Below are 11896 nucleotides of genomic sequence, written 5' to 3' on the forward strand. Positions count from 1 at the left end.
AAAAAGTACTATCCTTTTTCATAGCTGTTGTAACTAAATTTCTGGACCTTTGTGTTCAATATTAATAGCAACACAGTCTCTGGAGTGATTACTAACAGAAGATTTGTATTGTTTAATGCCAACTGGAAGTAATGGCTGTTGCTACAACCTGAAGATTAACCTCCACGGTATTTCAATCTGTCGCAGAATGCCCAGCATGTTGAGGTGGAGAGTATCCCCCTGCCAGATATGCCTCATGCTCCCTCCAACATCCTCATTCAGGACATCCCTTTGCCTGGAGCACAGCCACCCTCTATTCTCAAGAAAACCTCAGCCTATGGGTAAGGAAAGAATCTGTTGAAGAGGCTAGAGAACAGTGTGTGAGAGTCTGCTGTTGCGACTGACGTTTAATCATGCCAGCAACATGGCCACGGAAATGTCTTCGGACAGTGGCTTGGAAACAGAGATGAGCACCACCCCCTAGAGTTGGATTTGACTGGCTTTTGAGCAAGGGAAACCTTTACCTTGCAGTTGCTAATGTAATTCTTAGAGTTGTTTTAATATTAGTTATTTTAGGTATTTGTTAGACATGCATATGAGCTTTGGAATGAGTGTTCAGAATAGAGATGTGAAGGCCCGGAAAAAAACCGGACAAATTCAGGAAAAAACTGGTTTTCCCCCGGTTTTTTCCTGAAACCTTTTTTGTTTTTTTCCGAAAAATTGGAAAAATTGAAAAAAAGAAAAAAAAATTGATTATGGAACGTTTTATTTTAACATGAGGAATAAAATATTTTAAGACCAGGTGTTCAAATATTTTCCAAACCATTTCTAATATATATATATATGGTATCAGATGGATGTAATTTCTGTGCATTGAGGACAAGCAAGTCCTAGGTTACAAATTGAACTCTCCAATGCAAGAACAAGATGCATTTCTTCCTTTAGGAGGTGCAATTGTCAGAAGAAAATTAAAAAGTTTCAGTTTTGTTTTTGCATGTGGGTGGGTATTCTGTAATAATTGTTTGGATACACTATATTTTTAATATGCTAGTTGTGATAATTTCATGCCAAGTAAAAATGTCCATAGTCATATTTTATGTTTCTAAAGTAACAGAATGACTTTCAAACTAGAAAAGACAAAAGAAATGCTAATGTAGCATTTTTTCAATTTTTCCGAAAATTTCCGTTCCCCCCCGGAAAAAAACGGGTTTTTTTCCGAGCTTTAAAATTTCCGGAAATTTTACATCTCTAGGTCAGAATAGAGTGTGTTAGTTGACTGCCCTTTGTTCACGCTGCATGCCGTTGGGGCTCAGGCCATGGGTTAAGGCAAAAGAATTCTGGTTTAAAACAAACTATTTTACTTCATTTATCCTCTGCCTTGGAATCATCTTAACTGGCCATTCATTAGCTAAAATGTCAGGCAAAAGTTTTGCCAGTGTTCTGTTAGATTTCAGCAGAACAGCAATAGTGTGTTTGTAGCTCAGAAGCCTTTTTCTGCACACAAAACAAGTTTCCTGCTCCTCACATTGAGGATGGGGAAATACTTCTAAGGCAGGAGAGGAACAGTTGGGCCCTGGATAAGGGTGAACCAGGAATTATTGTTGTAGAAGCCATGGTCTTGTATTTGCTGTAGTAATCCATTTGGAGCTGCATAATACTTTACAGCCGCCATATGGTGGTTACTAAAAGCGGTTGCTTTTCCAAACCTTATTTCTAGCCCTCCTGTTCGGCCTGTTTCTGTTCTTCCACCTCCTGGGCATGGTGTCCCTCGCTTACCCCCTGGCAGGAAGCCACCTGGACCTCCACCGGGGCCACCACCACCCCAAGTCTTGCAGATGTATAGTCGTAAAGTAGGATTCACTCTAGAAATGGCCCCTCGCAGGAGAGAGGAGGAGGTGTCCTACAGTCCAGAGACAGGTAAATAAATGGCTTTCCCCTTTTCAAAGTGTGTGAGAGAAACTTCCACTTTCATCTGTTCAGCAGATTTATGTGAAAAGGGAAAAATGCTTGCTTAGTTTTCACAACACATTTTGTGCCATTCCTTCCTCATTTTTAGATGGGACTAGAGAAGTAGTTTTTAATTTTAGCAGGCCTTTTGAATGTCAGGCTTGGATGTAAAGTAGCCTTAAGAGATGGACTTCAAAAGGAATTTCAAAGTCAGAAAAACTGTTCAGGGAGTACCAAAATAAAGGTCATGGAGGAAACGTACAAGATTTCTTAAGTGTTCCTATGCTTGCCGTACTTTTCAATGTGTGTGTGTGTGTGTGTCATTAGATAAATTTAAACCTTACCAGCTCCCTAGTATGAAACATGCTTGATGTGTGTAAATAAGATTATTCTAATATATAATCTTCTGTTGTTTCTGGATCTGACTGCCATGATGTCATAGATGTTGCATAACATTGGCCTAAGACTTTTTGTATTTTTCATGTGAATTGGGAACAGTTCTATAAAAAACTCTTCAGTAATGCCCATTTTCTGTACTGGCCTGCCAGTGGGTTGGTGTATGAGAGCAACCGCTGGGGAGACAGGCAGCTAGAGAAGCCAGTATTTGTTGATGAAGCTATCCTGTAGTGATTTTATAACATGTCCCTTTTTACTGCTTCCCTCTTTGCATCTGTATCTGGATAATGAAGGTGCTATTTATGGGATGTATGCAGCAGAGTTAGGGTTGCATCCTGCCTAGAATTTCTGAGTGCAAGGAGGAGGGGTGGTTTTCCCCTGTACCCACAGCAACACAAAATACTCCCTGAAATACTGCTCCTGCATGATAAGGAGACCCCAAGGGATATCTCAGAGGGGAATTGGCATGGGGGGAGCTGGCAAAAATCCCTCCCCTTGCATCAGCAGGATCTAGGCCTTAGACTTGGAACTGTTAATTCTCCCACTTTTGTTTTCCTTCTTGAATTGAGACCACTAAAGCTTGCATACTGCAGAATCAAACTGATCATGTTGACTGTTGTGTTGGTTTCCTTGGTGGCCACCTTTTATTGGTACTCCTTAGGTCCCCGGGGACATGATGACGAGGCTTCCAGCACCAGCGAAGATGAGGGATATCCTGAGGACATGGATCAAGACAAGCATGATGACTCTACTGATGACAGTGACAGTGACAGGACTGATGTAGACAGTGAAGGGGAGGAGTTAATGCATCATGATGACAATGCTGAGAGGGAAGGTGGGGAAGATAAGAAATCAGGTAAGTTGCTTAGGAAAGTGGAAATACTTCTGTTACATCTCAGTCCCAGCCTTCCTCCAAAGAGTTTGGGGCAGCATGCACTGTTTTTCATCCCTCATTTTATCCTTATAGCAACTAAGTGAGACAGGGTATGCTGTTAGGCTAAAGGGAGTGACTTGCCCAAGATCATCCTTCGAGCTTTATTGTTTGGTGATTTTTATATATATAGACATATATAGATGTTAAATTTTAGCTTTGAAGGCGCAAGTGTTTAAGAAGAAGAAGGATAGATTGGATTTATACCCTGCCCTTCACTACCCGAAGGAGTCTCAGAGCAGCTTACAATCCCTTTCCCTTCCCCTCTCCATGACAGACACCCTGTGAGGTAGGTGGGGCTGAGAGAGCACTCTTAAGAATTGTCCTTGAGAGAACAGTTTTGAAAGAGCTTGTGATGGACCCAAGGTCATACCAGCAGCTGCATGTGGAGGAGTGGGGAATGAAACCTGGTTCTCCCAGATTAGAGTCCATGCTCCTAACCACTACACTAAACTAGGGAAACTCAGGCCTTTTGAATCTCAGACTTGGATATAAAATAGCCGTAAGAGATGGACTTCAACAGAAATTCAAAGGAAATTTTGTAGTTATTTGTGTGTGTGTGTGTGTGTATATGAGAAATAATATAATATGCATAATGTAAAGAAATACAGAAAGAAGAAAAAGGAGTCACCTAACATATTCGTTCTAAGGGTAGCTGACTAGGAATTAGCATGCATAAGTAAACATGTAGATTTTCATGACATCAGGAAAGGAACTTGATTACATATCCCCCCAACACCCTCACTACTAGGTCTTGGTGAAGCGCATAGTTCCTATGTCTTTGAATCTCTTTAACAGTCTGTCTTTCAAGTTACTAATAAATTATTTAGAATTTTAAATGTGCTATAAATGAGAAGAACATAAGAAGGCCCTAAGTTACCGGACAAGACCAGTGGTCCATCTAGTCCAGAATCCTGTCTCACACAGTGGCCAACCAGTTCCTCTGGAGGTCCAACAGCAGTGCATAGAGGCTGTAGCCTTCCCCTGATGCTGCCTCCTGGCTCTGGGATTCAGAGGTTTACTGCCTCTGAATGTGGACCCCTTTAGTCACCAGGGCTAGTAGCCCCTGATAACACCTATCCTCCATGATTCCCTTTCAAAGCCATTTATGCCTGTGGCCATCAATACATCTGGTAGCGAATTCCACATTTTAATCACTCATTGTGTAAAGAAGTTTTTTTGTGTGTGTGTCTTGGATGCCCTCAAGTCCTAGTATTTTGGGAGAGGGAGAAAAAGTTATCTTAATCAACTGTTCCTAGTTCATGCATAGTTTGATAAACCTCTATCATGTCCCCTCTTAGTTGTCTCTTTTTGAAACTGAAAAGTCTGAGACTCTTCAGCTTTTCCTCATAGGGTGCTTCAGCCCCCTAATCATCTTGGTTGCCCTCCTCTGTACTTTTTCCAGCTCTGCAATGTCCTTTTGGAGATCCGGTGAGCAGAATTGCACACCGTATTCCAGATGAGGCTGCACCATAGATTTATACTGGGGCATTATAATATTGGCTGTTTTATTTTCAGTCGCTTTCATAATAATTCACAACATAGAGTTTGTGTTTTTTCAGTGCTGCAGCACACGGGGTTGACACTGTTGTTGAGCTATCTACTACAACCCCAAGATCTTTTTCCATCTCAGTCTCTGCAAGTTCAGATCCCATTAGTATATACTTGAAGTTGAGATTTTTTGTTCCAGTGTGCATCACCTGACACTTACCAAGATTGAACTTCATTTGCCACATTATTGCCCAGTCACCAAATCTGTGGAGATCCACCTGGAGCTCTTCACAGTTATCCTTGGTTTTCACCATCCTAAATAATTTTGTGTCACCTGCAGACTTGGCCACTACACTGCTCACCCCCTAGCTGCAGATCACTTATGAACAAATTAAATAGTACTGCCCACAATATCGATCCTTGTGGGGCTCCACTGCTTACTTCCCTCCATTGTGAAAACTGCCCACTTATTCCTACTCTTTGCTTCCTGACATTTAACCAGTATTTAACCTGTAAGAGCACCTGTCCTCTTATCCCAGTACTGCCATGTTCACTCAGTCTTTAGTGAGGCACCTTATCAAAAGCCTTTTGAAACTCTTAAGTATATAATGTCACCGTTGTCTACATGCTTGTTCACTTTCTCAAAGAACTCCAGAAGGTTGATGAGGCATGACTTCCCTTGCAGAAGCCATGCTGATTTTTCCCTCAGCAGTCTTTGTTCACCTATGTGCCTAATAATTCTATCTTTTATTACAGTTTCTACTGATTTGCCTACGACGGATGCTAGGATAAGCAACCTGTAAAAAACTGGTTCCCCTATAAACCACTTTTTAAAATTGGTGTAACATTTGCTACTCTCCAGTCTTCTGGTATAGTAGCTGAATTTAGTGATAAGTTACATACATGGGTTAGTAGATCAACAGTCTCACATTTTAGTTCCTGAAGAACTCTGTGGTGTATGCCATCAAGACTTATTGGTTTTTAATTTCCCCAGTATGTCTAGAACGTCATCGCTTGTCACCTCAGTTCTTCAGTCTCCCTTCCTGAAAATATTGACTGTGGCTTGGGTACTTTCCACAGTGAACACAGGAGCAAAAAACTCACTCAGGTTCTCTCATCTCCCTATCTTCCTTTTGCAGTCCTGTTAGGCATCCAAAGGCCCAACTGCTTCTCTGGCTGGTTTCCTGCTCTGGATATATTTGAAATGCTTATTGTTTGCCTTGATGCTCCTTAATTTTCTTTTTTAATGTTTTCTGATGGACTTATATTTGTGGTTAAAATCATTGTTTCAACTTTTTAACTGAACCGATGTTCTGCTGTTCTGTGACTTTTGTTAATACTTGTCTTGTTTACTACTTTATCGCTGTGAAACTTTTTACCATTTATTGCATATTCTTGCAGGTCATAGTGTACGGTTTGCTGACATGCCTGGAAAATCACGGAAGAAGAAAAAGAACATGAAGGAACTTACTCCACTTCAGGCCATGATGTTGCGAATGGCTGGTAAAAAGGATTTGACTTTTTTTTCAGCTCTCCCCACCCCCTGAGCCCATTATTTTTAGATATGAGCAATAGAATCCTGCTGGCCTTGGGAACTAGTTCACAAAGATATTCTTAAGTGAAGGTTCAGGATCTGGTCTGTGCTTTATAAGCAGGAATTGTTTGCATTATATGGTATTAGCATATCAGCTGTGATAATGCATTAATTTCCAACTGGTAATGTCCGTGTAGTAGTTGACTTCTAAGTTAGAACTTGAATAGGAGACCATCAAGGAAGTCCAAGGTTGGTCCACAGAGGTGGGCAATGGCAAACCATCTCTGCTCTTCTCTTGCTTTGAAAACATCATGGCTTCACTATCAGTTGGCTGCACCTTGATGGTACTTTCTACCACCAGGATTCTTCACAGGAACGTGCAGATCTGAATTCTACACATCCTCTGCTACTGTCTGTGATCCGTCTGTCAGCAGCAGTGATAAAAAAGGAGGAGGGACTCTGTCCCCCTCTTTCTGTTGACAGTTGATGGAGTCCTATAGCAGCAGAGGAGGAAAATGAGAAGGCTCTTCTGTCTGCTGCTGAGACTTGTTGGAAGGTTGGGTTTTGCTACTCTGTTGCTGAGAATTGGGCTTCTGCAGCCATGGGAATCTATTAGCAGCAGACTATTAAGCAACTTATTATTTACAAGGGATTTAATGGGTTGGAATTTAATGCAATTTAATGGCTTGTACTTTTGATGTGTTTCAGAGGTGCAGCGGAAGAGCTGTATTTTAGGATGTGGTGACTTGCAAACTGAACTTGGTGCTTTTAAGCTCTGTCAGTTTCATTGGGACTTCATGTAAATGCAAGGCTCAGTGCCATATGCAGCCGTAATTGTTTTAATTTAAATGTCTGCAGTGTATAATAGTATCTTACATTATCAAGATGGGTGTAGGGAGAATTTAGACACTGAATTCTTGTTAAATGGAAATTCTGTATAAACTTCAAGGGGGATTCTTACTTTGAAGGAGAACAATCTGCTTTTCCTGAAAGGTCAGCTTGTTCTGTGCCTTTGGTCTCTATTTGTATGCCTTTAAGCCCCTTGATTCTACCAAGACATCTCTCATCCCTTCCCTGCAGGCCAGGAAATTCCTGAGGGTGGCAAAGAGGTGGAAGAGTATTCTGAAGAAGATGATGATGACGATGATGAGGATTCAGATGCTGAAGAGACACCCCAGCAGCAAAGTACCGAAGAATCCCACACGGAGACTGCATCATCAGCGCCCACCCAAGCTACCCAGCAACAGCAGCAGCCACCCCCTCAGCCTGTTCCTCCAGCTCAGATCCAGGCGCCTCCCATGCCAGGACCACCCCCTCTTGGACCACCTCCAGCACCACCCTTGAGGCCCCCGGGGCCCCCGACTGGCCTTCCTCCTGGTCCTCCTCCAGGTGAGTGCTTGAAGGACCCCATCCTTATCGTTGCTTTGGGGTCCGAAGCTGGAAATCCTGAAACCTTTGGCCTCAGGTGTGTCTGCTTGGCTTGAATGAATTTTATGTGCTCCTTTATTGTTTGTAGACAACAACACAAAAGGTGAGCTACACAGTAATGAGATCAGTAAACAAAAAGAACTGTGTACCAACGCTGTGTATAAAATCCAGATACTCTTATTATTTAAGCAAATTAATGCACACTGTAATACTGTATGCACATAAGGACCATACCATACAGATAAATACACAAAATACCTTCTTCAAGAGATGTACAGATGTGTGAGTATGGTAATTCCAAGTTAAATTATTAGGAACAACTCCTTTAGGTTTTCAGATTAAGTCCACAAAAAATTCTTTCACCATACAGATCTTTCTTTTTCTGAAGTGAATGCTAGTTTACTGCAAACATGTCTCCCATATACTTTCTCAAAGAACAGATCTGCTTAAATTTTGTTCTAGTTGGATACTCTGTAAACAAAAAACCCCATAAATTACATAATCTTTTCATACTGTCATCAAGAGCTTATTCTTATAATATGAGCAGCATTACCTGTTACAATTTCACCTGGGACATAGTCGTCTGAAGTGGATCACGCTGAAAATCTGCATCCAACCTTCCTGCAAAACCTCATATAATGGGACCATCAGATGTTCTTGATGACAGTTTACAAAACCATTTGTAACTAAATTTAAAGGAATAGTCCTAGCAAGAAATACTTATTGCTTTGGGGTCCAAAGCTGGAAATCCTGAAACCTTTGACCACAGGTGTGTCTGCTTGGCTTGAATGAATTTATGTGCTCCTTTATTGATTGTGGCTGGATTAATTTTTTCTTGTTACATTACATTGTAAACTGCTCTGAATGTGTGGGAATGGTGGGATATATATATTTTTTTAAAGGGCCAATTGCTGCTAGAATAATTTCGCTGTGGTGGGTTCTTTTCATGTGAACGTTCTTTCTCATGCATGAAGTTAAAATGCTGTTTATTCTAAAACATTTTATTAGGCACTTTTACCCCACTGGTCTTCCCACTGGGAGACACAAAGTAGCTTACAAAAATACTGAAATAAACGATTTACAGTCAAAGAAAGAAAAAAAAGGAAAAGGAGTACAGTAAATTGTCCTCCTTTGGAGCCAGCCTGGTGTGTAGCTCTTCCACCCAGCTGAGGTGTCCCCTACCTTCCTCTCCCAAGATGTCAGTTACACGCTGCGCTCTCTGGTACAGCCCCCAAGGGGACTCAGAAGCCAGTTCTGGTGTTTCCCTCTTTCCTTGGTCAGACAGTCGATGGCTCAGCTGTGTATTCTGCAGGCGCTTGCTCTCTTAGAGGTTCCCAGCTGGCTAGGCCACAGACTGGTTGGCCCTTGCCCCTTTGGCTGGAGCCTCTGGTCAGTTGTTTTAAGGCAGCTTTAAAAGGTTCCCTGCAAGAAGGGGATGGGGCAAGTGCTTGGCTCCAGATCTCAGCACCTGGCTGGTGTTGCAGTTCTCTCCGTTCCTTGTGCATTTGAGCCAGCTCAGGCTTAAGAGTAACTACGCAGTATCTAGCAAGACTGGCAGTAAAAGGAGAAATTGCATGATGTTTGGCTGGTGTTGTTAATTTATTACATTTGTTAATGGTAAGACTGGGTCTTCCCTTCTGATTTAAATTGACTCTTCGGATTAAATTAATCCTAGTCACCATGACTGTGGTCCGGGTTGGTGTTTTTGTCTAAACAAGGTATTTCACCTTGATTTCAGCTGACCACAATTATTGGTAGAAAGTGTTGAACTAATATTTCTGGACTTATAACTACTCTGTGTACATTTTTTCAGGGGCGCCTCCATTCCTTAGGCCACCGGGATTGCCTGGACTACGTGGTCCATTACCACGACTTTTGCCACCAGGACCACCTCCTGGCCGACCCCCTGGCCCTCCACCGGGTCCACCTCCAGGTCTGCCTCCTGGCCCTCCGCCAAGGGGACCCCCACCTCGTTTACCACCTCCAGCTCCGCCAGGTAATATTTAAGTGAAGTCTGTTTTCTTGTTTCTCCAGTGTTAAGATACAGAGCAAAGGATTTTAATCAGTCTAGCAACACATTTTACTACATGCTACTAATGTATCTCAAACACAACGCAGTAGTATGTTTCTTATGCTCATTGGCAAGCATAGAAGTTGAAAGGAACTTCAGTAGGATGCATGAGGCTTTGTGTAATATTGGTACACAGACTGGAATTTATTTACTTCATTTGTACCCCACCTTAACTACTGCACCATACAGGTTTAAGTGTGTGTGAGCATAGGCACTTCCGATTAAAAATTAGGTTGATACTAAGGGGGGGTTTAAAGGACTTTCAGCTGATAGCTAGTTTTCCCTGTAATTTGTTAATCCTTTGCGGCATGCTTGTCTCATACAGGTATCCCACCTCCTCGTCCAGGCATGTTGCGTCCTCCTCTGGTTCCTCCACCTGGGATATTCCCACCAGCTCCCATTCCAAATCCTGGAGTACTGAGTGCTCCTCCCAGCTTGATTCAGCGCCCTAAGGCAGACGATACCAGTGCTGCCACCATTGAGAAGAAAGCCACAGCAACTATTAGTGCCAAGCCACAAATTACAAACCCCAAGGCTGAGATCACCCGTTTTGTGCCCACGGCCCTGCGAGTCCGCCGAGAGAACAAGGGGACTTCTGCCTCTGCTCAGAGGAAACCTGATGACGAACCTTCTGTTCAGATAACCAAAGCAACACCTAAAGCTGGCGCTTCTGCCCCTATCTCTGTGCAGACCAAGGATGATGTGTATGAAGCCTTCATGAAGGAAATGGAAGGGCTACTGTGACAATCTGTTTCCAGTTTAACCTTGATATCTGCTGTACTGAGATCAGATACTCTGTTAGTGTCGGGGGGTTCCATGTTATAGTGGCATCCAGTGGAGCAGCTCTTCCTTTCGTGACAAAGAATAGTCCCTCCATCCCAGTTGTGTTCCAAGTTGGGACAGAGACCAGTCGAGATAGTGCCAGAGGGGTAAAATCACCCGCTGCCTCTTAATGAAAGACTAAATTTAGGAGCGTGCACTCTCCTAGGTTGTGGTCTGTCATTTTGAGAAGTGTCAGTGATTCCATGGAGAACCTGTTGTCTCTTGAATATTTTATGGTTAAAGGGGAATAAATTTGAGGAACCACAACGTGTTGGTGAAGTATCTCCTGCACATATACCTGATCATCAGGGTTGTATGTTCTGTTTTGTTGGCTTTCTGTAAATATTTTTGTAATGCGGTTTTAGTTGAGTGAGATAAATTGGTTATATGCTGTCTTAGAGATGGGCAGGCTATCATTTGCAGATATGGTATGCAGGAATCGTGCACCCTGTATGTCCTGTAGTCACCTTGGTGGCTTCTTGCTGACAAGTGGAATATCACTTGTCTCATGAAAGAGAATAAATATTTGATGTACTACGGTGCTCTTGTTATCGTGTGTTTGTGTTTAATATATTGGGAGCGATGGGGTATTTTCACGGAGAAATGCTGTTATGGGATAGTAGCCCTGGGGAAGGGATGCTGTGCAGGGTCCCAAAGGTCCAGCCCATGGAAATCAGTCCTGGCGCTCAACATGCTGCTCATGTCATTCTGTGCTTTCCCCCCTCATAACCAGAGGGCTGGAAGCTTTATTTTTTGTTTGTAATTGAAAGTCTAGAAACACCCACCTCCACCATACACATCTAGTCACCAGCAGAGTATATGTGATTCTGGCCACTGCTGACTACTTGCTACAAGGGAACACTGGTGAAACTTGGAAATGTGTTCCTCGTTGAATTTCCTCCTACCCCTTCCTCCAGGGAGCTCAGGAAGGCATGCATGGTTCCCCCCTCCCCCTTCTTTATGACTGTCCCCAGTGAGGCACTTGCTGAAACTGAAGACTTGAATACCTTTCAGAAGGCCTTCCTTGGGGGAAGGGGCAATGTATGTTATATTAAGTTGTTCTGTACATACTTTGCTTGCTCTGAAAACTTCTTGTAAGATAAGCTCAAGCTATTAAAGGGAGCTCAGTTTCCAGAAAGTGCCCCCCTTGCCTGTGGAGTGCATATGCAGGAACGCCCTCCCCCTCTGTACTTTCTTTCAGTATCTTAAATGTCTTCATAATGGGAGTGCTTCTTTGCCCCAATGTAAAGAGAAATGTCAACGCTAAGGTTCTTTTAGCTTCCTCAAATCACATTCC

The 11896-nt window shown here is 42.6% G+C and overlaps 1 protein-coding gene across 2 annotated transcripts in view; it reads left to right on the plus strand.

Annotated features, from left to right (window-relative positions):
• The window catches only part of WBP11 (WW domain binding protein 11), a 17724-nt gene extending 6591 nt beyond the window's left edge, over window positions 1-11133 (plus strand). For both annotated transcript variants that reach the window (XM_015421305.1, XM_015421306.1), the window contains exons 6-12: window positions 187-320; window positions 1697-1896; window positions 2984-3178; window positions 6146-6247; window positions 7359-7667; window positions 9520-9702; window positions 10103-11133. In XM_015421305.1, coding sequence (XP_015276791.1) covers window positions 187-320; window positions 1697-1896; window positions 2984-3178; window positions 6146-6247; window positions 7359-7667; window positions 9520-9702; window positions 10103-10521 — 1542 coding nt within the window. In that variant the 3' untranslated portion in view covers window positions 10522-11133. The remainder of the gene's footprint in view (window positions 1-186; window positions 321-1696; window positions 1897-2983; window positions 3179-6145; window positions 6248-7358; window positions 7668-9519; window positions 9703-10102) is intronic.
• Window positions 11134-11896: the final 763 nt, after the last annotated feature.

Source organism: Gekko japonicus, unplaced genomic scaffold, assembly GCF_001447785.1.
Source record: "Gekko japonicus isolate JY-2015 unplaced genomic scaffold, Gekko_japonicus_V1.1 scaffold443, whole genome shotgun sequence".
In the NCBI taxonomy this organism is placed as follows: domain Eukaryota; kingdom Metazoa; phylum Chordata; class Lepidosauria; order Squamata; family Gekkonidae; genus Gekko; species Gekko japonicus.